Source organism: Salvelinus alpinus, chromosome 30 (assembly GCF_045679555.1).
Source record: "Salvelinus alpinus chromosome 30, SLU_Salpinus.1, whole genome shotgun sequence".
Taxonomy (NCBI): Eukaryota; Metazoa; Chordata; class Actinopteri; order Salmoniformes; family Salmonidae; genus Salvelinus; species Salvelinus alpinus.
The window spans coordinates 11,719,485-11,744,852 of NC_092115.1; the positions used below are offsets into that span (position 1 = coordinate 11,719,485).

At 41.9% G+C, this 25,368-nt stretch overlaps 1 protein-coding gene across 1 annotated transcript; it reads left to right on the forward strand.

Annotated features, from left to right (window-relative positions):
• The first annotated feature begins 4,900 nt into the window (after positions 1-4,900).
• Positions 4,901-24,988, forward strand: LOC139560069 (protein shisa-like-2A). Its single transcript, XM_071376560.1, has 4 exons — positions 4,901-5,199; positions 7,115-7,255; positions 8,120-8,128; positions 24,682-24,988. Exons 1-4 carry the CDS (start codon positions 5,018-5,020, stop codon positions 24,854-24,856), a joined length of 507 nt encoding a protein of 168 aa, XP_071232661.1. The 5' UTR covers positions 4,901-5,017; the 3' UTR covers positions 24,857-24,988.
• The last annotated feature ends 380 nt before the right edge of the window (positions 24,989-25,368 follow it).

A 25,368-nucleotide genomic window follows, 5' to 3' on the forward strand; every position in this document is an offset into this window, starting at 1 on the left:
ATTACCAGGACGTGTACTGCGAGCATGAGCTTACCAACTGGCAAGTGTCTTCAATGACATTTTCAACCTCTCCCTGTCTGAGTCTGTAATACCAACATGTTTTAAGCAGACCATCATAGAACCTGTGCCCAAGAACACTAAGGTAACCTGCCTAAATGACTTCCGACCTGTAGCCATGAAGTGCTTTGAGTGGCTGGTCATGGCTCACATCAACACCATTATCCCAGAAACCCTAGACCCACTCCAATTTGCATACCGCCCTAACAGATCCACAGATGGTGCAATCTCTACTGCACTCCACACTGCCCTTTCCCACCTGAACAAAAGGAACAACTATGTGAGAATGCTATTCATTGACTACAGCTCAGCGTCAACACCGTAGTGCCCTCAAAGGTCATCAATAAGCAAAGGGCCCTGAGACTGAACACCTCCCTCTGCAACTGGATCCTGGACTTCCTGACGGGCCGCCCCCAGATGGTAAGGGTAGGTAACAACACATCCGCCACGCTGATCCTCAACACAGGTGCCCCTCAGGGGTACGTGCTCAGTCCCCTCATGTACTCCCTGTTCACTCATGACTGCACAGCCAGGCACGACTCCAACACCATCATTACGTTTGCAGATGATACAACAGTGGTAGGCCTGATCACCGACAACGACAAGACAGTCTGTAGGGAGGTCAGAGACCTGGCTGTGTGGTGCCAGGACAACAACCTCTCCCTCAATGTGATCAAGACAAAGGAGATGATTGTGGGCTACAGGAAAAGAGGACCGAGCACGCCCCCATTCTCATAGTAGTGGAGCAGGTTGAGAGCTTCAAGTTCCTTGGCGTCCACATCACCAACAAACTAACATGGTCCAAGCACACCAAGACAGTCATGAAGAGGGCACAACAAAACGTATTCCCCCTCAGGAGACTGAAAAGATTTGGCATGGGTCCTCAGATCCTCAAAAGGTTCTACAGCTACATAATCGAGAGCATCCTGACTGGTTGCATCACTGCCTGGTATGGCAACTGCTCAGCCGCACGGCAAGCGGTACCGGAGTACCAAGTCTAGGTCCAAGAGGCTTCTAAACAGCTTCTGCTCCCAAGCCATAACTCCTGAACATCTAATCAAATGGCTACCCGGACTATTTACATTGCTCCCCCCTCCCCTCTTTTACACCGCTGCTACTCTCTGTTGTTATCATCTATGCATAGTCACTTGAATAACTCTACCTACATGTACAAATTACCTCAACTAACCGGTGCCCCCGCACATTGACTCTGTACCGGTACCCCCTGTATATTCTTTTACTGCTGCTCTTTAATTAATTTATTTTTACTTTTATTTATTTCTTATTGTTATTTGTATTATTACTTTTTTAAATAAACTGCACTGTTGGTTAAGGGCTTGTAAGTAAGCATTTCACGGCGCATGTGACTAATATTTAACATATATGTATATTTAATAATAAATCAGTGTTACGCATTAAACACTGCGTGTATGCAGGCGGATCCATTTGTTCGAACGGTTCAGATTGTGTCGTCAAAGCTCTATCCTGTAGATCAGAGGTGGTAGGTACAAAGGAACATTAAGTAACTTGGAACGTTAGATTTCCTTCCTGTCGATCTGTTAGGAGGTGTGTTCCAATGGATCTCTTCTCTTCTTCTACTGCATAATGATGGCCTCACATCATTTCCTATGGCAGTATGTATGCACCTATATGTATGCAAGTATTCTGCCTCATTCAATGAATGGGTAGATTTCCCAGTAATGCTTGCAAATGTCCTTAACTCTCATGGATGAATAGCAAATAAATGCTGAAGAGATTGAAGCCAAACTGATTTCAGATGTAAGATTGCCATGGTGATTGCTATCTGAGATCTACTATTCAGTGTTGACCTGTGAGTATTAATAAAGACCATGGCACGAAGTTGGATCATTACACTCTTAGAAACAAGGTGTTATCTAGAACCTACAAGGGTCTTCGGCTGTCCCCATAGGAGAACCCTTTGAAGAACCCTTTTTGGTTCCAGGTAGAAACCTTTTGGTTCTAGGTAGAACTCTTTCCACAGAGGGCTCAACATGGAACCCAAATGAGTTCTACCTGGAACCAAAAAAAGGGTTCTACCTGGAACCAAAAAGGGTTATCCTATGGGGACAGCCGAAGACCCCTTTTGGAACCCTCATATCAAAGTCTGTCAGTCACAGAGGAGTCAGGCTATCTTTAACCTGGTTTACAATAGATCTAGGCTACAGTATATATTTTCTTCTAACATGGAGTATCTTCTATCTGATCCTAAATGCAGGCTGCTTTGAACCCATTTTAGTATCTTTTCTCAGAACAATGGGGAGTTCTTATAGAACAGCAGCAAAAAAATGTTTTTTAAAAGCCTCTATTTAAATGTTGCTTATGAGCGCATTTCACACTACTTTTGGATTATCATTGGATTTTAAAGGCTCGTATGAATGTCCTGCTTAATATAATGTTTGTGTCATCATCGCAAATCAACTGCATTATACTTAAAAAACATTTAAACTTCAACCAGTAAATGGCTCTTTGGCTAGCTTTTGCTACAGACTATATTAATGAGCGTTAGCATTCTCGCTAACAACTGCTGCATCCAAAATAGTTATATTGCAAAGATCACAACCAAATATAAACTTAGCGACTGTTCAAGCAAAAATTAAAACATCATTGTAAGCTATGAGAACCCAAGAAAGTTATTTTGTTAAAGAAGTAATAAAAATGCAAATCTAGACTATGTTGAATGGGCGCAGATGGCGATGGTTTCTTACTGCAGCCAAGAGCATGACGTCAGTGTGTCGTGTACTGGAAAATAGTCTATTATCTAGGTGGAGGGAATTACATTGACGATTGAGATTTGAGAATGTTCTTTCGTTGATAGACAGTTTTTTCTCTATGAGTCACAGAGATATCGTCACTTAGATATCGTCACGGAGATATCGTCACAGAGATATCGTCACTTAGATATCGTCACAGAGATATCGTCACGAGATATCGTCACAGAGATATCGTCACGGAGATATCGTCGCGGAGATATCGTCGCGGAGATATCGTCACAGAGATATCGTCACAGAGATATCTCTGGGGAATAGCCCTTTGGCTAGCTTTTCCTGCAGCCTATATCAATGAGCATTAGCATTCTCGCTAACAACTGCTGCATCCAAAAGAGTTATAATGCAAAGATCACTACCAAATATAATCTTAGGAACTTTTCAAGCAAAAATCTAAACATCATTGTAAGTATATGAGAACCCCAAGAAGTTATTTTGTTAAGAAGTAATAAAAATGCAAATCTAGGCTAGGGTTGAATGGGTGCAGATGGCGATGGTTTCTTACTGCAGCCAAGAGTCGTGCGCATCGGTAGATGACGTCAATCCAGGACCTCCACCTCCGGCTTCTTCAACTATGGGATCGTCAGAGGGGGGAGGGGCGGGGGGGTTGCTGAGGAGTATTTCTGTCTGTAATAAAGCCCTTTTGTGGGGAAAAACTAATTTTGATTGGCTGGGCCTCCAGTGGGTGGGCCTATGCCCCTCCCAGGCCCACCCATGGCTGCACCTCTTCCCAGTCCTGTGAAAAACATAGATTAGGGCCTAATGAATTTATTTATATTGTTTGATTTCCTTATATGAATAGTAACTTAGCAAAATCTTTGAAATTGTTGTGTTCATATTTTTGTTCAATATAGTTTCAGACAAATGGCTACTTTGTATTACAATAGACTAACCCACACAAGAGGATCAGCAATCCAAACGGCTATCAAATCAAATCAAATCAAATCAAATTTATTAGTCACATACACATGGTTAGCAGATGTTAATGCGAGTGTAGCGAAATGCTTGTGCTTCTAGTTCCGACAATGCAGTAATAACAACAAGTAATCTAACCTAACAATTCCGCAACTACTACCTTATACACGCAAGTGTAAAGGGATAAAGAATATGTACATAAAGATATATGAATGAGTGATGGTACAGACGGCATAGGCAAGGTGCAGTAGATGGTATAGAGTACGGTATATACCTATGAGATGAGTACTGTAGGGTATGTAAACATAAAGTGGCATAGTTTAAAGTGGCTAGTGGTCCATGTATTACATAAGATGGCAAGATGCAGTAGATGATATAGAGTACAGTATATACATATACATAAGAGATGTGTAATGTAGGGTATGTAAACATTATATTAGGTGGCATTGTTTAAAGTGGCTGGTGGTACATTTTTACATAATTTCCATCAATTCCCATTTTTAAGGTGGCTGGAGCTGAGTCAGTTTGTTGGCAGCGGCCGCTAAATGTTAGTGGTGGCTGTTTAACAGTCTGATGGCCTTGAGATAGAAGCTGTTTTTCAGTCTCTCGGTCCCTGCTTGGATGCACCTGTACTGACCTCGCCTTCTGGATGATAGCGGGGTGAACAGGTAGTGGCTTGGGTGGTTGTTGTCCTTGATGATCTTTATGGCCTTCCTGTGACATCGGGTGGTGTAGGTGTCCTGGAGGGCAGGTAGTTTGCCCCGGGTGATGCGTTCTGCCGACCTCACTACCCTCTGGAGAGCCTTACGGTTGTGTGCGGAGCAGTTGCCGTACCAGGCGGTGATACAGCCCGACAGGATGCTCTCGATTGTGCATCTGTAGAAGTTTGTGAGTGCTTTTGGTGACAAGCCGAATTTCTTCAGCCTCCTGAGGTCAATCAGAACAATTAGTGTTTCTTATGTCCCCATCTAATTAAAGTTTTCTATTCATTTATTCCCATTGTAGGGTGTTGTATCAGAGAGAGAGAGAGACAGAGAGAGAGAGAGAGATGTGGATGGAAGGAGGTGTGGTGGGGGGACTTCAGAATCCTATATGGTACATCGGGGTGCAGTTTTTCCACATTTCTCTGTCATGCTCGGAAATATGAACCCTACTATGTTCAGCAAGGACACATTGTGCGCGACATTGCAATAAAACCCTTACACAGCTAAGGAAATTGCCTCATTACCTCGAGAGAGCTTTCTTTTTTTCTTACCAGCATGACTGCGAATTGCACAAGCTACTACAGCGCAGAAAATGCTTTTGTGAATGGCTTTTTGTGCCCTAAAGCGGGAAGCGGTGCGCACGCGGTATTCTGCTGCGGATTTAACGATATCAAGTATTGCTGTGATGACCCCAACAGTTTTTTCCCCTACGAGTATGCATACATGTGGTGGCTTAGGTAAGGACTTTTTACGCATCTTTGATTTGATGTTATACCAATTCATCCGTTTTATTTAGCCTATATATCCTTACCCTATCTTGGGGCAATCTCATTCACTGCTGGACTTTTAAGTTTGCATAATGTTTGATATTGTGATGATGTACACGTATTATAGGTTACAGTAGGCTACTCTATATTGAGGGAATCTGATGCAAGGTGAAAAGTACCTAAATTAAATAAATACAATTAAATAAAAACAGAAAAGTGTACATTTTCCTCCTACTATACTAAATACTGTATCCAGTGGCAGACTGGGACCAGAATTCGGCCCTGGTATTTCTATCACACCGGCCCATGTTTTTCCTCAATGCCACCATTATTAGCCAAATTATATATATTTTTAATTTAACCTTTATTTAACTTGGCAAGTCAGTTAAGAACAAATTCTTATTTACAATGACGGCCTACCAGGGACTGTAGTGACACCTCTTGCACTGAGATGCAGTGCCTTAGACCACCAGCCCATCTGACATTTGTCCGAAATGCTGGATGGCCAGTCCGCCCCTGACTGTATCACTCTCAGAAAGAGTGCAATCTATTATCTCTCTTCCCCATCACCTCTCTGCTCTCCCTGCCTTTCCCTCCCTGTCTTCCCCATCACCTCTCTGCTCTCCCTGCCTTTCCCTCCCTGTCTTCCCCATCACCTCTCTGCTCTCCCCTGCCTTTCCCTCCCTGTCTTCCCCATCACCTCTCTGCTCTCCCCTGTCTTCCCCATCACCTCTCTCTCTGCTCTCCCCTGTCTTCCCCATCACCTCTCTCTCTGCTCTCCCCTGTCTTCCCATCACCTCTCTCTCTGCTCTCCCCTGTCTTCCCATCACCTCTCTCTCTGCTCTCCCCTGCCTTTCCCTCCCTGTCTTCCCCATCACCTCTCTCTCTGCTCTCCCCTGCCCTTCCCTCCCTGTCTTCCCCATCACCTCTCTCTCTGCCCTCCCCTGTCTTCCCATCACCTCTCTCTCTGCTCTCCCCTGCCTTTCCCTCCCTGTCTTCCCCATCACCTCTATCTGCTCTCCCCTGCCTTTCCCTCCCTGTCTTCCCCATCACTTCTCTCTGCTCTCCCCTGCCGTTTCCTCCCTGTCTTCCCCATCACCTTTCTCTCTGCTCTCCCCTGCCTTTCCCTCCCTGTCTTCCCCATCACTTCTCTCTCTGCTCTCCCCTGTCTTCCCATCACCTCTCTCTCTGCTCTCCCCTGCCTTTCCCTCCCTGTCTTCCCCATCACCTCTCTCTGCTCTCCCCTGCCGTTCCGTCCCTGTCTCCCCATCACCTCTCTCTCTGCTCTCCCCTGCCGTTCCGTCCCTGTCTCCCCATCACCACTCTCTCTGCTCTCCCCTTTCTTCCCCATCACCTCTCTCTCTGCTCTCCCCTGCCTTTCCCTCCCTGTCTTCCCATCACCTCTCTCTCTGCTCTCCCCTGCCTTTCCCTCCCTGTCTTCCCATTACCTCTCTCTCTGCTCTCCCCTGCCGTTCCCTCCCTGTCTTCCCCATCACCTCTCTCTCTGCTCTCCCCTGCCTTTCCCTCCCTGTCTTCCCCATCACCTCTCTCTCTGCTCTCCCCTGCCTTTCCCTCCCTGTCTTCCCCATCACCTCTCTCTCTGCTCTCCCCTGCCTTTCCCTCCCTGTCTTCCCCATCACCTCTCTCTCTATGCTCTCCCATGCCTTTCCCATCACTTCTCTGCTCTCCCCTGCCTTTCCCGCTCTGTCACACATTCTTCACATTCTCTCACCTTCTCTGTCCATTGCTTTCTCCCGGCCTTCCCCTAATATCTTTCTCTCCTTTCCCCATCTGTCTCTGTCTCTTTTTTCATCTCTCTCCCTCCCTGTCCCTTTCCCTCTACTCGCCATCCTCTTTCTCTTCCCCTTATTCCTTCATCTCTTAGCGTCGGGGCCCTGATAGGTCTGTCCATAGCAGCAGTGGTCCTGCTGGCCTTCCTCATCACAGTCTGTGTCCTCTGCTACCTCTTCATCGCCACCAAGCCCAGTCGCCTTGACAACGGCCTGCCACTCAGAGCACCAGGTGGGTAAACACTTCTGGCCAGCGGTGGGCTAAGGTCTTGAAACCTAATGGTATGTGATGGGATACATAGAGCCGGGCTAAGGTCTTGAAACCTAATGGTATGTGATGGGATACATAGAGCCGGGCTAAGGTCTTGAAACCTAATCTAATGGTATGTGATGGGATACATAGAGCCGGGCTACGGTCTTGACACGTCATCTAAAGATGTTGGATAGGATACATACAGTGCATTCGGAAAGTATTCAGACCCCTTGACTTTTTTGACATTTTGTTATGTTACAGCTTTATTCTAAAATGGATTAAATATGTTTTCGCAGCAGTCTACACACAATACCCCATAATGACAAAGCAAAAACAGGTTGACATATTTTTGCAAATGTATAAAAAATTACAAACTGAAATACCTTATTTACGTAAGTTTTCAGACCCAGCTATGAGACTCGAAATTGAGCTCAGGTGCATCCTGTTTACATTGATCATCCTTGAGATGTTTCTACAACTTGATTGGAGTCCAACTGTGGGAAATTCAATTGATTGGACATTATTTGGAAAGGCACACACCTGTCTATATAGGGTCCCAGAGTTGACAGTGCATGTCAGAGCAAAAACCAAGCCACGAGGTCGAAGGAATTGTCCGTAGAGCTCCGAGACAGGATTGTGTCGAGGCACAGATCTGGGGAAGGGTACCAAAAAATGTCTACAGCATTGAAGGTTCCCAAGAACATAGTGGCCTCCATCATTCTTAAATGGAAGAGGTTTAGAACCACCAAGACTCTTCCTAGAGCTGGCCACCCGGCCAAACTGAGCAATCGGGGGAGAAGGGCCTTGGTCAGGGAGGTGACCAAGAACCCCATGGTCACTCTGACAGAGGTCCAAAGTTCCTCTGTGGAGATGGGAGAACCTTCCAGAAGGACAATCATCTCTGCAGCACTCCATCAATCAGGTCTTTATGGTAGGGTGGCCAGACGGAAGCCACTTGTCAGTAAAAGGCATATGACAGCCCGCTTGGAGTTTGCCAAAAGGCACCTAAAGGACTCTCAGACTATGAGAAACAAGATTCTCTGGTCTGATGAAACCAAGATTGAACTCTTTGGCCTGAATGCCATGCGTCACGTCCGGAGGAAACCTATCACCATACCTACAGTGAAGCATGTTGGTGGCATCATCATGTTGTTGGGATGTTTTTCAGCGGCAGGGACTGGGAGACTAGTCAAGATCGAGGCAAAGATGAACGAATCAAAGTACAAAGAGATCGTTGATGAAAATCTGCTCCAGACTGCTCAGGACCTCAGACTGGGGCGAAGGTTCACCTTCCAACAGGACAACAACCCAGCAAAGACAATGCAGGAGTGGCTTTAGGAGAAGTCTCTGACTGTCCTTGAGTGGCCCAGCCAGAGCCCGGACTTGAACCCGATCGAACATCTCTGGAGAGACCTGAAAATAGCTGTGCAGCAACACTCCCCATCCAACCTGACAGAGCTTGAGAGGATCTGCAGAGAAGAATGCGAGAAACCTGTAGCGTCATACTCAAGAAGACTCGATACTGTAATCGCTGCCAAAGGTGCTGAGTAAAGGGTCTGAATACTTATGTAAATGTGATATTTCAGTTTTTATTTTGAATAAACTAGCAAACATTTCTAAAAACCTGGTTTTGCTTTGTCATTATGGGATAATGTGTGTAGATTGCTGAGGGGGAAAACTATTTAATCCATTTTAGTATAAGGCTGTTACGTAACAAAATGTGGAAAAAGTCAAGTGGTCTGAATACTTTCTGATTGCACTGTAAATGGGATATTGTATAGAAAATACAAACCCCCCTAATTTTAGGGATATCGTGCTTTCGCGCATACAAGTCTGTTGACCCTTATCACACCAGGCACCTTAAAGATATTTTATTTATTTTATTTTATTTTACCGTTATTTTACCAGGTAAGTTGACTGAGAACACGTTCTCATTTGCAGCAACGACCTGGGGAATAGTTACAGGGGAGAGGAGGGGGATGAATGAGCCAATTGTAAACTAGCCCCCAACATAAGGAAATTGAAAGTGTCTTTTTTCTGGAACCAAGTTACATGTTCCTCAGTACACAAACAACAATATAATGAGCCATGCCATGCATTGCTGGGCTCAGTCAGATTGTTGACACATTCACCCACTCCCCCACTGAAACATCAGCCACAATGTTGGCACCATTGTAACAGGTTGTAATCAAGCCCTGGTCTCCAGCATGGGAACAGAAGAGGAATACCTGGTGGCTAGGTAGTCTCAGGTAGGAATACCCAAAAAGAACTTGGCTCTGACAACAAAAGCATTTCATGTTCATCAACTTATCTAAATACCCCTCACACCCTATAGCAGGGCTGCCCAACCCTCTTCCTGGAGATCTACTGTCCTGTGGGTTTTCAGTCCAACCCTCTTCCTGGAGATCTACTGTCCTGTGGATTTTCAGTCCAACCCTCTTCCTGGAGATCTACCGTCCTGTAGGTTCAGTCCAACCCTCTTCCTGGAGATCTACTGTCCTGTGGATTTTCAGTCCAACCCTCTTCCTGGAGATCTACTGTCCTGTAGGTTTTCAGTCCAACCCTCTTCCTGGAGATCTACCATCCTGTTGGTTTTCAGTCCAACCTTAATTTATCACACCTGATTCTACTAATTAGCTGCTCAACAAGACCTTAACTAGCTGAATAAGATATGCTGAATTAGGGTTAGACTCAAAACCAACAGGACAGTCGATCTCCAGGAAGAGGGTTGGACTGAAAACCTACAGGACAGTCGATCTCCAGGAAGAGGGTCGGGCAGCCCTGCCCTACAGTAACCTGTGGATCATCAGAACCTTCAGAACATTTATAGGCTGTTTATTGACACTTGATAGTGTCCTGTAATGATTTGTTTGAAGTTAGTCACCTTCGGTCATTCATAACATATCCATAAAGTGTAACGGCTCTTCTCCTCCTCTTCATCCGAAGAGGAGGAGCAAGGATTCGACCAAAATGCAGCGGGTTGTGAATACATATTGATTTATTTACTGACGAAGACGAACACGAAAAAAACTAATACTTGCATAAACTACAAAACAACAAACGACGTTAAACAGACCTGAACTTGTGAACATAACAAACAATGAACGCACGAACAGGAAAGAACGAACGAAAATGAATGAATGAACGAACGAACGAGACGAGACAGTACCGTGTGGTGCAATAAACACAGACACAGCGACAATCACCCACAAACAAACAGTGTGAAACAGCCAACCTATATATGGTTCTCAATCAGAGGAAAACGTCAAACACCTGTCTCTGATTGAGAACCATATAAGGCTAATTTCAAGTGACCTAAACAAGAAACACAAAACATATAATGCCCACCCCAACTCACGCCCTGACCAACTAAACACATACAAAAATAACATAAAACAGGTCAGGAACGTGACATAAAGACTCTGTATAGCGTGACAGTGTACTTACTTTAAAGTGAGACACCTTCGGTCATTCATAACACATACATATAAATGAGGCAAATGTAGTTAACGCTTACGGAATTATCACTGTCAGCTAAAACAAATAAACGTTCAAGACAAGTTTAAACCATACATCTCTTTTCATTTGAAACCCCTTCTCATTAATACTAGACCTTGTCACCCTCCCTATTCCTAACACATGGGATGTCAAATTAATACCTTAACTGTTATGGCTGCAGGGGGCGTATTGGAAAAACTGGAAAATATGTGCCAATTTTCAAACGGCCTCTTAATCAATTTTTGCTCTTACAATATGCATATTAATATTAATATTGGATAGAAAACAATCTCTAGTTTCTAAAACCGTTCTAATTTTTTCTCTGAGTGGTACAGAAGTCATTTGGCAGCACTTTCCCTGACCAAGAAGTAGAATGTCAGAAATCTATGCTCGCTTCAACGTTATGCCTATACATGGTCATTATACGTAAGACCCTACGTACACTCCGTACGCCTTGCTCTGGGTGTCAAGAGGGTATGAGAGAAGAAATTTAGTGATCATCTTGTTCAGAGGTTGAATAAGAGCTATTTCTTTGACGTGACCGACCACTTCCGGAAGTCTGAAGCGCGCGACTTGGGAGTGATATTGCGTTCTGTTTTGCTGCTGTTTTGGACGGGAACAATCTCCGGCTGGGTTTTTATTTGATAAATGAGACCATATCATCGTAATGTATGTTTTTTCAATATAGTTTAATCAGATTATTTGAATTTTTTTCGGGAGTTTTGCCGTGTTCCGTTCTCTGACTTTTTTTACGTTGGACAAATCCGTGCCAGTCGACCAGTGCCAATGCTAAGTGAGAAGGGAAAGTTGCCATCCTGAATCCAAACAACGACTCATCTGGACAAAGGACACCCTGATCAACATTCTGATGAAAGATCAGCCAAAGTAAGACCCAATTTATAATGTTATTTCATATATCTGTCGTGCATGTCAACTGGTCGTGGGCGCCCAAGTGTGTCTGGCTATTGTGGCTATGCTAACATAGCGCTACATTTTGTTTTCGCTGTAAAACATTTAATAAATCGGAAATATTGTCTGGAATCACAAGAATCCTGTCTTTCAATTGCTGCACAGTATGTATTTCTCAGATATGTTTTATGATGAGTAATTAGTTATTTGACGTTGGTGTCTGTAAATGTTATGGCTGCTTTCGGTGCAATTTCTGATTGTAGCTGAAATGTAATTTATGATTTATACCATAAATATGCACATTTTTCAAAAAAAACATATGCTATACAATAAATATGTTATCAGACTGTCATCTTATGAAGTTGTTTCTTGGTTAGTGGCTATATATATCTTTATTTGGTCGAATTAGTGATAGCTAGTGACGGAGTAAAAAACTGATGGAGTTAGAAAAGTGCTCTCTTTTGCTGACGTGGTTAGCTAATAGATTTACATATTTTGTCTTCCCTGTAAAACATTTTAAAAATCGGACATGTTGGCTTGATTCACAAGATGTCTACCTTTCATATGCTGTATTGGACTTGTTAATGTGTGAAAGTTAAATATTTTAACAAACTAGATTTTGAATTTCGCGCCCTGCACTTGAGCTGGATGTTGTCATAAGTGTACCTGTGTCGGGATTGCAGCCCAAACAAGTTAAAACAATACAAATACAGTATTTATTTTATTTTATCCAGTAATGCAAATTACACTGAACATTATACAGGGTTGTGAATAGTGTAGCTTGTTCCTGAGCTGGTCGACAAACGGTTCTGGCCAATCTGATTGCTGGAGGCACAGCATGTTGGTTTCAACCTTAAAAGTAACAAAGAAAGGTAGCAGTTTTTTTAGGAAAAGCCTTTGTTACATTCGCTGGATAAGGGCATTTCTGTGCTAAACTGATATGACAGGTTGACTGCATTGTCAGTGTTGTAAAAAGTACCATATTCTCATACTTGAGTAAAAGTAAAGATGCCATGATAGGAAATGACTCAAGTAAAAGTGAAAGTCACCCAGTAAAATATTACTTGAGTAAAAGTCTAAAAGTATTTGGTTTTAAATATACTTAAGTATCAAAAGTAAGTGTAATTGCAAGTATAAATAATTTGAAATTCGTTATATTAAGCAAACCAGATGGCACAATTGTTTGTGTTTTTCTCATTTTTAGATAGCCAGGGGCACACCCCAACCTTACCTGTTTAGTAAGTCCGCCAGATCAGAGGTAGTAGAGATGACCAGGGCTGTTCTCTTGATAAGTGTGTGAATTGGACCATTTCTGTAAAAATGTAATGAGTACTTTTGGGTGTCAGGGAAAATGTATGGAGTAAAAAGTACAACATTTTCTTTAGGAATGTAGTGAAGTAAAAAATATAAATAGTAAAGTAAAGGACAGATACCCCAAAAAACAACTTATTGTAAATAGTGTCACGCTGGTATAAAGGATTTGGAGAAAGGCACAGAAATATATAATAGGGTTTTTTAATACACCCCAAACAAACACGTATACAAAACACTGGGATGTACCCAAACGATACCTGTAATACACAATGCACAAAACACGCAGCACAAAAGCTGAAACATCGCATAGGTACTCACATGACCAACGGACATGGGAACATTAATCGACAGCCCAATGGTGAACCAAAGGGCACATATATATAAATATAAATCAGTGAGGAAATGGGGACCAGGTGTGTGTAATGACACAGGTCAGTTCCTAGAGGCCGGTGACGTAGACCTCCGAATCTGGTGCACGGAATGAGCAACAGTACCGGAGGGATCCGTGACAAGTAGTACTTTAAAGTATTTTTACTTAAGTACTTCACACCACTGTGCATTGTAGAAATGGACCTATTATGTCTTATTGTTTAGCCTGTATACTTACAGGTTGTATGTAAAGGAGTCGAAAGATGTCTCCATCTATTCTGTATGAAGATGGAGGCAGGATGACAGGCACCACCTTCAGGGCCACATCGTCAACTGAGTCTATAGGGGAAAACATAAAAGTATTGATGTGATCAGGAAAACGTTTTGGATCAGGACATTATGTCAAATTCCTTTGGAACAAATAACGTATGATGTCAACAGCAGAATTATGATCGGCCTGGTGTATTATTCAGGTTTTCTTACCATTAGAAGTGTTTCAGCATCCTCTGCCAGGTCATTTGTCCTCTTCTCCTCCAATGGAAGAACGACAACTCACGTCTGATGCCATGCCGTCACTGGTCACCCCTGAAGAAACACAAAATATACATATTTTTAAACGATCTCCAAGAGTGAAAGAGATGGATGCTCGAAAATAAATTTAAACCATTACGTTAAATGTCTTAAATGACAGGTCTCTGTCTGATCTAACCAGTGCAGCAGTCTGGGGATGAAGTTGTTGACAAATGGGATGAGGTAGAGGAGGACATCTCAAGCATGTGGCTATGAGATATGCTGTAGTAAAGTAGATAGCGGTATTTTTTTAATCTGAGCCTGCTAGCTAGCAAAATAGTTAGCTAGAAAAATGTCGTATTGTTATAGCTAGCTAGCTCATGCTGCTAACATTATCTATCACAGCAGTGGCAGTGAAGTTACCAAAATGATTTGAAATAATGATTGAGGTATCCATGTAATCTAGATAAATAATTTACATTTAAATTAACATAAATAAAGTTACATTTACCAGTTTTTTGCTGTCCAGTGGCACCACAAGTGGGCATTTGATTTGCAAACTCCATCACATGTGTCCACATCACCAACAAACTAGAATGGTCCAAACACACCAAGACAGTTGTGAAGAGGGCACGACAAAGCCTATTCCCCATCAGGAAACTAAAAATATTTGGCATGGGTCTTGAGATCCTCAAAAGGTTCTACAGCTGCAACATCGAGAGCATCCTGACTGGTTGCATCACTGCCAGGTACGGCAATTGCTCGGCCTCCAAACGCAAGGCACTACAGAGGGTAGTGCGTACGGCCCAGTACATCACTGGGGCTAAGCTGCCTGCCATCCAGGACCTCTACACCAGGCTGTGTCAGAGGAAGGCCCTAAAAATTGTCAAAGACCCCAGCCACCCCAGTCATAGACTGTTCTCTCTACTACCGCATGGCAAGCGGTACCGGAGTGCCAAGTCTAGGACAAAAGGTTTCTCAACAGTTTTTACCCCCAAGACATAAGACTCCTGAACGGGTAATCAAATGGCTACCCGGACTATTTGCATTGTGTGCCTCCCCAACCCCTCTTCTTACGCTGCTGCTACTCTGTTTATCATATACGCACAGTCACTTTAACTATACATTCATGTACATATGCACAGTTGAAGTCGGAAGTTTACATACACTTAGGTTGGAGTCATTAAAACTTGTTTTTCAACCACTCCACATTTATTATACAAGAAACAAAATTCACAAATCCTACAGCACAAGTGTAAAACGAACAATGACTCAATAATCCTTCTGGGATCGCTATGAACTCCAAAAGCATATTTCAAGACAGACACTTAACACAATGGAAAGGTCAAATGCTTTATTATCTAAATGTTGAAAGTGAGTGGGCGATGGAGAGAAATAAAATGGTGCAGTTTGAGGCCATGTGGCGAAGAGAGATGTAAGCCCTGGAGATGGGGGTGTGAGCAGCTGGGTCTGTGCAGGTGTGATGTCGATGTTTTTTGTGTGTCTGTATGCTGTCGTTTATATGTGTATGTTTTGTATTGTAAAAAAAATCAAAAAAATTATTAAGCACTGCTAACCAAACAGTGCTACGTGCATGTGCACTTGAATTAAAGGGAAACTACACTCTCAAATCAACACCTCAAAAGTGGTCCCATGATGATGTTTAAGCATTGTTGTGATCATAGAACATCCAATTCCGTGTTTTTTCTTTAAAAAATGTTGTGGTTTTTTAGATCGAAATCCAGAAATTTGGGGGGGAAATCAGACACGTGGAAAAACAAAAACAAGAAAATGAAATGTTATCCCCCCCCCAAAAAAATACTTTTAAAGGGCCCTACCAATGTTTTTTGGTGTGCATGACTGCACTTTAGAGTGTGTGTCATCCTGCAGCACAGCATTTTGGGGGAATGTTGAGGTCAAGTCCAATATTGGCTTTTCACCCAAGATGATTTAAAAATATATTTTTTATTGAACCTTTATTTAACTAGGCAAGTCAGTTAAGAACAAATTCTCATTTACAATGACAGCTTCGTAATATAATATAATATATGCCATTTAGCAGACGCTTTTGTCCAAAGCAAGTGCATATGTAACCGGTGAGAAAATAGCTCGCCCTGAGACCTTGAAGTAGTTGTTTCCTTGTGGAGCGATAGTTAACAATGCTTCGTGGGTGACTGTTGTCGATGTGTTCAGATGGTCCTTGGTTAGAGCCCACGTTGGGGCAAGGAGAGGGACGGAAGCAATATGTTTACACATACACTTTTACTTATGGGTGGTCCCAGGAATTGAACCCACTATCCTGGCCTTGCAATGCTCTACCAACATGCATGACAAAGTTATAGATGCCTGTGAAGCATCAATTTCATATGATTTATAAAGCCTTTATTAAGTAGTGGTTATGTCACCCTTTACAAAGCACAGGTTTGTCATATTTTATATAGTGGGTTATGTCACATTTGACATAGGTGGTTATCCTCTACAAGATGGGTGTCCCTAAACTGGGACGGTTGTTGCTAACATGCACTAATGTGACTAGAATGACGTTGTATACAACAGCCAACTTTCCTGGACAGAAAATATTAAATTCTTGTTAAACTAACTGTAGTGTCCAATTAATAGTAGTTATTACAGTGAAAAAATACCATGCTATTGTTTGAGGAGTGCACAACAACAAAACTTTTATCATGGCAACTGATTTGATACATTCACCTCTGCAGGTAAATAATGTACTTACATTCAGTAATCTTGCTCTGATTTGTCATCCTGAGGATCCCAGAGATAAAATGTAGCATAGGTTTGTTTGATAAAATACATTTTTATGTTCAAATGTAGGAACTGGGTTCTACAGTTTGACCCCACTGCTGTCTCTGGCTCCACACCCACCCCGCCCGGCCATCTAGATGTGTGAAAGTTAGTGTATAAACTAATGATCCATCATGTATGACATTCCTGGGAGTGTGTAAATGTAATTTTTTTATTCCCATATCACTTTTGTATATATCAATTGACCATTTGGGCACATTTGGGCAAACTCCTGGCAGACTTGATACAAAATATTGTGCAGTAATGAAATTCTTCACTGGATCAGTCTGAAACTCTGCACACACTACTGCCATCTGGTGGCCAAAATCTAAATTACACCTAGACTCCAATCTGAAAGTCTGGCCTTTCTCTTGCATTTCAAAGATGATGAATTTTTTATTTATTGAAATAACTTGTGATTTTGTTTGTATGATCAAAAAAACAGATCTAATGTGTTATATTCTCTTACATTAGTTTAACATTTCCACAAACTTCAAAGTGTTTCCTTTCAAATGGTATCAATAATATGCATATTCTTACTTCAGGTCTTGAGCTACAGGCAGTTAGATTTGAGTATGTCATTTTAGGCTAAAATTGAAAACGATTTTTTTTTGTGTGATCTAATTAAGTTGGTAACCAGTTTATAATAGCTATAAGGCACCTCGGGGGTTTGTGGTATATGGCCAATATAGCACGGCTAAGGGCTATATCCAGGTACTCCGCGTTGCTTCGTGCATCAGAACAACCCTTAGTTGTGGTATATTGGCCATAGCGATGGTATAGAAGAGATAATCAACTCAGGGCTCACTTCGCTAGTGCTTCATGGAACACACCTTCCACGGCATTCCTTATTTTCCATAGAACATATAGGCCCTTGATGATTATCCCTTACAAATATACACTACATGGCCAATTAGTGGATTCGGCTATTTCAAACTCACCTGTAGCTGACGGATGTATGAAATTGAGCACACAGCCATGGAATCTCCATAGACAAACATTGGCAGTAGAATGGCCCATACTGAAGAGCTCAGTGACTTTCAACGTGGCACTGTCAGTGGTGTAAAGTACTTTTTAAGCAAAAATACTTTAAACAACTACTTAAGTAGTTTTTTTTAGGTATCTGCACTTTACTTTACTATTTATATTTTTGACTACTTTTACTTTTACTTCACTACATTCCTAAAGATAATAATGTACTTTTTACTTCATACATTTTCCTTGACACCCAAAAGTACAAAAGTACATTTTGAATTCTTAGCAGGACAGGAAAATGGTCCAATTCTCAATCTTATCAAGACAACATATGGTCATCTCTACTACTAAACACAAATGCATCGTTTGTAAATGATGTCTGAGTGTTGGAGTGTGCCCCTGGCTATCTGTAAATTATGTCTGAGTGTTGGAGTGTGCCCCTGGCTATCTGTAAATTATGTCTGAGTGTTGGAGTGTGCCCCTGGCTATCTGTAAATTATGTCTGAGTGTTGGAGTGTGCCCCTGGCTATCTGTAAATGATGTCTGAGTGTTGGAGTGTGCCCCTGGCTATCTGTAAAATTCTGTCTGAGTGTTGGACTGTGCCCCTGGCTATCTGTAAATGATGTCTGAGTGTTGGAGTGTGTCCCTGGCTATCTGTAAATGATGTCTGAGTGTTGGAGTGTGCCCCTGGCTATCTGTAAATTATGTCTGAGTGTTGGAGTGTGCCCCTGGCTATCTGTAAATTATGTCTGAGTGTTGGAGTGTGTCCCTGGCTATCTGTAAATTATGTCTGAGTGTTGGAGTGTGCCCCTGGCTATCTGTAAATGATGTCTGAGTGTTGGAGTGTGCCCCTGGCTATCTGTAAAATTCTGTCTGAGTGTTGGAGTGTGCCCCTGGCTATCTGTAAATGATGTCTGAGTGTTGGAGTGTGTCCCTGGCTATCTGTAAATTATGTCTGAGTGTTGGAGTGTGCCCCTGGCTATCTGTAAATTATGTCTGAGTGTTGGAGTGTGCCCCTGGCTATCTGTAAATTATGTCTGAGTGTTGGAGTGTGTCCCTGGCTATCTGTAAATGATGTCTGAGTGTTGGAGTGTGCCCCTGGCTATCTGTAAATGATGTCTGAGTGTTGGAGTGTGCCCCTGGCTATCTGTAAATTATGTCTGAGTGTTGGAGTGTGTCCCTGGCTATCTGTAAATTATGTCTGAGTGTTGGAGTGTGCCCCTGGCTATCTGTAAATGATGTCTGAGTGTTGGAATGTGCCCCTGGCTATCTGTAATGATGTCTGAGTGTTGGAGTGTGCCCCTGGCTATCTGTAAATTATGTCTGAGTGTTGGAGTGTGCCCCTGGCTATCTGTAAATTATGTCTGAGTGTTGGAGTGTGCCGCTGGCTATCTGTACATTTTAAAAACAAGAAAATATCTGCTTAACTTAATATAAGGAATTTGAAATGATTTCTACTTTTACTGAGACTTTTGATACTTAAGTATATTTTAGTAATTACATTTACTTTAAATACTTAAGTATATTTAGAGCCAAATACTTTTAGACTTTTACTCAAGTAGTATTTTACTGGGTGGCTTTCACTTTTACTTGAGTAACTTTCTATTAAGGTATCTATACTTTTATTCAAGTATGACAATTGGGTACTTTTTCTACCACTGGGCACCGTCATAGAATGCAACCTTTCCAACAAGTTATTTCGTAAAATGTCTGCCCTGCTAGAGCTGCCCCGGTCAACCGTAAGTGCTGTTATTGTGAAGTGGAAACATCAGGGAGCAACGACTTCACTAATGCTCTTTTGGCTGAATGGAAGCAAGTCCCCGCATCAATGTTTCACCATCTAATGGATAGCCTTCCCAGAAGAGTGGAGGCTGTTATAGCAGCAAAGTAGGGACCAGCTCCATATTAATGCCCATCATTTTGGATTGCGATGTTTGACGAGCAGGTGTCCACATACCTTTGGCAATGTAGTGTATGTCCGAGCCTACCTCTTTCAGGTAATACATTCAATGCAATATTAGCCTTATATTTAGCTGATGAATGATGGGTTATGCTTAAGCAATAAGGCACAAGAGGCAGTGCTATATCATGAATACAGTCACAGGTAAATGGCTTTCTTCACCCGACACGATAGCGAAGGACTAGTCAACCAATTTACATGTGAGTGTATTCATGATACAGCACAGCCTCATGTGCCTTATTGCTTTTATAAAACTGTAACCAAAATATTAAATTTTCATTCAAATGTTATTTTGATTAGTAAATTCATACAATTACATTCTTCCACCAGAATATATAGTCCAGACAAAATATGTTATTTTGTTACTTTGCTCATGTTGCTACAGACGGAACAAAGTCATTCATTATTTTTGCATAGTTACGCAAAAGGTCTGGTTGTCCATTGTAAACAAAATGGTTGTTATGCAGGTGGGTAACGTTCGTGTCACTTGCTAGCTAGCCAACCTCAGTTAACTCAGTCATGTCAAACATTAAACCTGGATAGACAGTACACTAGCTGCATTTTCGTTAGATTTTTTTAAATATATATTGGCATTTACTTGGATTTGTTCCATGATAATGTCTGGTTCGCATCTATGACGACCGAACCGATAGAACGAATGACCAGGCGACTTGGGTAGCAACCCGCTATATTTGTGTCGAGACTATATCTTGTGGAAGGATGAAATAGTATGACTAAATTCATTAAAATAACGTTTTAAATGAAAATATGTAAATCATTATTTGAATATATTGGTAACCCCATGTTTAACAGTGATAATGCCCTCGAAGCCGATGTTTTGAGGATATATTGGCACGGTTTGCCGGACCTCGACTTCATCTCGGGCCTAACAACACCCGTGCCAATATATCCTCCAAACACCGGCTTCTCGGGCATTATCACTTAATTGTACTGTTAGCAGGAATAGTGTGCCAATACAATACAGCACGGGTTGGAACGCTGCTTGCCCAATCTTCATCCAGGATCCAAACAACCAGTTTAATAAATACACTTCTAGCCTACAACCAGTTTTATAAATAAGCTTCTAGCCTCTGTCTCTTGCGCAGTACACGCCTGTGCTCCCCTGGCCTCTCTCCTTAAAAAACGCAAATAGGAGTCCCAGGAAAAGATAAACTATAATAGCTTTTTTATTGTTGCATTTCTTACTCTAATAGACTATTCGAAGAGGATGCAAGCTCTTGTTTGGTGAATGTTATATACAGTAGCCAATAGAACTCAAGGGGAGAACGCGTGATGGCGGTAGGCTATAGCAGTAATTTGTTCAAAACCATAACCATTCGCGAAGAGAACTGAAAGCCGTCTGCATTTTAAGCATGTCATTACAATGATGAAGATTAGGACAACAAAACGTATTTCATTTAAATGTTGAAGGGAGAAAGGGATGAAGCAACAATAGAGAGAACAATAGAGAGAGAAGAGGTAGGCCAGGGGTTCCCACACTTTTTTGTCCCACTACCCCATTTTGATATCTGAAAATGAATGTGAAAAAAGTATGTAATTAACAGCTAATGTTTACTTTTTTATTTGGGAATATGGTAGTCAATTGAAAAACATTCTAACAGTATTTCTGATTGTCTTCTCAACTCACCATCACTTACTTTTAATGTGGGGCTATGACAGCCAATTGCTAATTAGTCTGACATGATGTCCCTTATCTCACCACCACGAATGCGATGGATGTGTTTGATGCATGTTGCCTAGGAGCTTCTCAATTCAGGGTGCGTGGTCGATAGTGCGCACCTCATCTCTGCTGCCACATCCAACCTGGATCGATTTTTGGTTTTACTGCAGACGAGGGCACTGAACAGCTTTACACAGATATGAGCTGGTGCTTTCAAGAGAACTGGTAATTCGTAAAAATACGAGGTCAAATCTTGACACTGTGGTCTTCAGATCGGAAAGTTGGAGCTCTATAAAGAGACCCGAGTTCCCGAGTTGGAATTCCGAGTTAGATGACCGTTAAAAAATATTTTCCCCATTCGGCGTTCGTTTTTTTCCGAGTTCCCAGTTGTCTTGAATACACTGAAGTCGAAACCCAGATTTCCGAGTTACCCAGTTCCGAGATCCCAGATGTTTTGAACGCGGCATTAATGCTCAGTGGGAGACAGACATAAGGAATCAAAACTCCTCTGTGGTGACCCCTGAATGCGGGTAGTTCAGTTAGTTTCCTCTTGATTGCTAGCAATCGCATAAATTATTTAGTTTAAAAGTGTTATCTGACAAAGGTGTTTCTGTGCCTCTGCCTACCAAAGTTGTGGACTCAAGTCACATGACTTAAACTCGAGTCTGACTGTGAAATCACAAATTTGCGCGACTTGATAGAAAAGAAAACAACTTGAGACTTGACTTGGAGCCTCAAGACTCGGGAATCGACATTGACTTGAGACTGATGACTTGAAATTATCTGGCCAGGTTTTGTAATGTTTTGTCACTCATTTTGTGGCACAGAGTATAAACGTGGATCGATTACTCTACACGTACTGTAGCCAGAGACAGTCCGCAGCATCGCCCAAGCAAAAAAGACTGCAACAGATTGGCAGGGTGAGTGAGCAAAGACATTGCCATAGATGTTCTAATGTTGTCATTGTTCTATATCTGTGACATTGCTGATTTGTTTTACAGCGCAAATGTCAACTTGTAGGAAGAGACGATCGCCATAATAATAAAACTTGTTTGGGGATCGAGAATATTAACTTTTTACTTTGTAAGCTCACCAGGCAAGGGGGCAACAATTACTAGCATAGACCTACTGGTATTTTAGTATGTAACAAATGCTTGAAATGTATCATCTATTTATGAAGCTTGCATTTGGAATTTGTTGTTAGAATGAATTATTAATGTGGCGAAGACGCACCATAGGCGCGGCTCTTCACTCACGCGCTCCAAACCCCAGCCAGTGGAGAGTGATTTTTTTTCTTCTTCTGTTTAAATGTTTGCTGTTGCTTTCAGAAGTTTAAATACATAGGCCCTATGTGGTAAATCTATATTCAATCGAATACTACAATAATTGCTAGCGTTTCATCATTCCATCCCAGTACAGTGTATTGCAACACGTAGACATTTCTGTTAAATGTCTGATATGCCTATGATACCTTTTCATTTAGCCAACCACTTCTTACTCTGCTCTGAGTTGGGGGGATGTTTATAACGTTAGTGCACATTAACGTTCGCAAGAGTCATGCGGTAGAAGTAGTGTTTATTCAATTCAATGTATGGTTTCCTTTGTTCATATTTCCCGGGTTATGTCGGAGGTCTGTGTGTCTGTGTCCTACAGTATGTCGCTGTCATTTCTGTTCTGCGTGAACACATGATTGTTCCATGTATGCATGGTGTTGAAATATCATTCATAATCATTAAGTCTGAGACGAATCTAACAATGGATGTGAAAATTGCCTTTTACATTGTAGAATTGGTTGTAATTGACAATCTGGTAATTGTATGGTGGCCTAGTGCTTATATTATGTAGGCCTACCTGTTTGAGCGCCTGTTAGACCGATTCAAGGCGAGGCTGTACTGTCTTGCCCTCTACCGGTGTCCGTTCAGATAGGATAGGTTAAGCCTGATACAGAGGCTATTTCTTTTGGGCTATTGCCAGTGTATATTTGGTCAATCTACATGTATAGTTTGTATGATATGGCGCTTTCACCTTTGGATCACCAAGACCTGTAAATACATCTACACTCTGAGCACGTCAACCTGTCCTGCCTTCTGCTGATTTCATGTGACTGCTACAAGGTCTAATCAAAATCTGTTGTAGACAAAATAATAAAAAGGGCTGTCTGATAGCCTCAATAAGTAGATAAAGATTTGTAGTTGAACACGGTGTTGCATATATAGATTTTTTTTTTAAACTTGTGACTCAACTCGAATGTACGACTTGGACTTGAGTCGAGTCTTGACCCGTTCTACTTGGGACTCATATAGTGACTTGGTCCCACCTCTGCTGCCTTGTTTTCACATTGTTTTCACCATATCAATTGCAGCCGGTGATATCAAAGTCTGCAATAGTGTGTGGTCTCAGAGTTTAGGAGCCCTAGCCTTTCACTGTGGGAATGATTCAAGTGCGGCCTTTTCCCAGGATCTAAGGGCTTTCTGGTTGAATTTTGTCTTTTAGATTTGAATCATTTTCAATTAGATTTTTAAGTTTAACCACATTACAATGCTTTTGAGATACAAAGACAATATAATATATATATATATATAGATCTTTTTTTCTTCAGGATTTTAGAAATTCTCCAGCCAACCATATGGGGTCGCGACCCCTAGTTTGGGAAGCAACCCATAGTTTGGGAAGCGCTAATAAGCACATCGCACAACATTAGGGAAATATTATGAAAGCTAATTAGTCAACCTACTAATCAGCCTATAAAAATGAAAAATAGGCCTATTACTGTATATACTGTATATTTAAATATTCAAATTCGCTAGCCTATAATTGTAACTTTGTAGGCCGCGTGTCCTGCACCAGCATACATGCTCTCTCCCAGCTTCATGGTTTGAACGAGGTGTGTAATTCCAGTCTGTGTAATACAGTATAATACAGTTCAGTAATAAAGTCCACACTCAAAAAGATTAGCCTGCTAAAGCTTAGCCTGCTAGGCTATGTATAGGATAAATGCACAATCATTTGGGCTTGGGCTCATCAAATGTGTTTAATGTAGGGCTCATCAAGTCTTTAATGCATGGATTATCAGGCTCAGGTAGCATCAGGTTTGAATGTTTAATGCTGATCAAAGCTCTAATCAAATTCTGATTTTTTTATATGCTGTAGAATGCCGTTTCCGGTTTAGGCGGGAAATACCGGGTTACCCAGGAGAAAAGTGATTTATTCGTGAGATAGAACATTTGTAAAATACTGGGAAAATATTCAACACTAGTGTGTGTGTACTGTATGTTTGTGTGTGTGTCCGTCCCTGCGTGTCTGCCTGCTTTTTGTGCATGTGCAATCGTGTGTGTGTGTGTGTGTGTGTGTGTTTATGTGTAGTAATTCCAGGAGTGGTTCCCACTCCCAGTGAGGGACCCAGCAGTCACTCCAGTGCGCGGCCTCCCAGTGGTCCCCAGGGCTTCAGGAAGAACTTCCTCAGCCGGAAGCTGGACTGTGACAACCAGCCTCCTGACCCTGAGAGACTGTTCCAGAAGTGCTTCATGGCCACGGTCACAACTGTCAACATGGAGGGCCCTTCTTAGGAGCAACTTGGAAGGACCCCTTATAAGGGGACCCAGATGTCCACTTGTTTTGGAATGAGTGTGTAAAAGGACCAATGAATCACAAAAAGGATCATTTTCAACCTGTCAATCACACATACTGTACAGTTGAAGTCGGAAGTTTACATACACCTTAGCCAAATACATTTAAACTAAAGTTTTTCACAATTCCTGACCTTTAATCCTAGTAAAAATTCCCTGTCTTAAGTCAGTTAGGATCACCACTTTATTTTAAGAATGTGAAATGTCATAATAATAGTAGAGAGAATGATTTATTTCAGCTTTTATTTCTTTCATCACATTCCCAGTGGGTCAGAAGTTTACATACACTCAATTAGTATTTGGTAGCATTGCTTTTAAATTGTTTAACTTGGTTCAAACGTTTTTGGTAGCCTTCCATAAGCTTCCCACAATAAGTTGGATGAATTTTGGCCCATTCCTCCTGACAGAGCTGGTGTAACTGAGTCAGGTTTGTAGGCCTCCTTGCTCGCAAG

What these genes read in the sequence shown, in the direction of transcription:
- LOC139560069 (XM_071376560.1), top strand. Translation starts at nt 5,018, where the DNA reads ATGACTGCGAATTGCACAAGCTACTACAGCGCAGAAAATGCTTTTGTG. An exon ending in GCATACATGTGGTGGCTTAG is followed by an intron (nt 5,200 to 7,114) that starts GTAAGGACTTTT and finishes TTCATCTCTTAG; the next exon opens with CGTCGGGGCCCTGATAGGTC.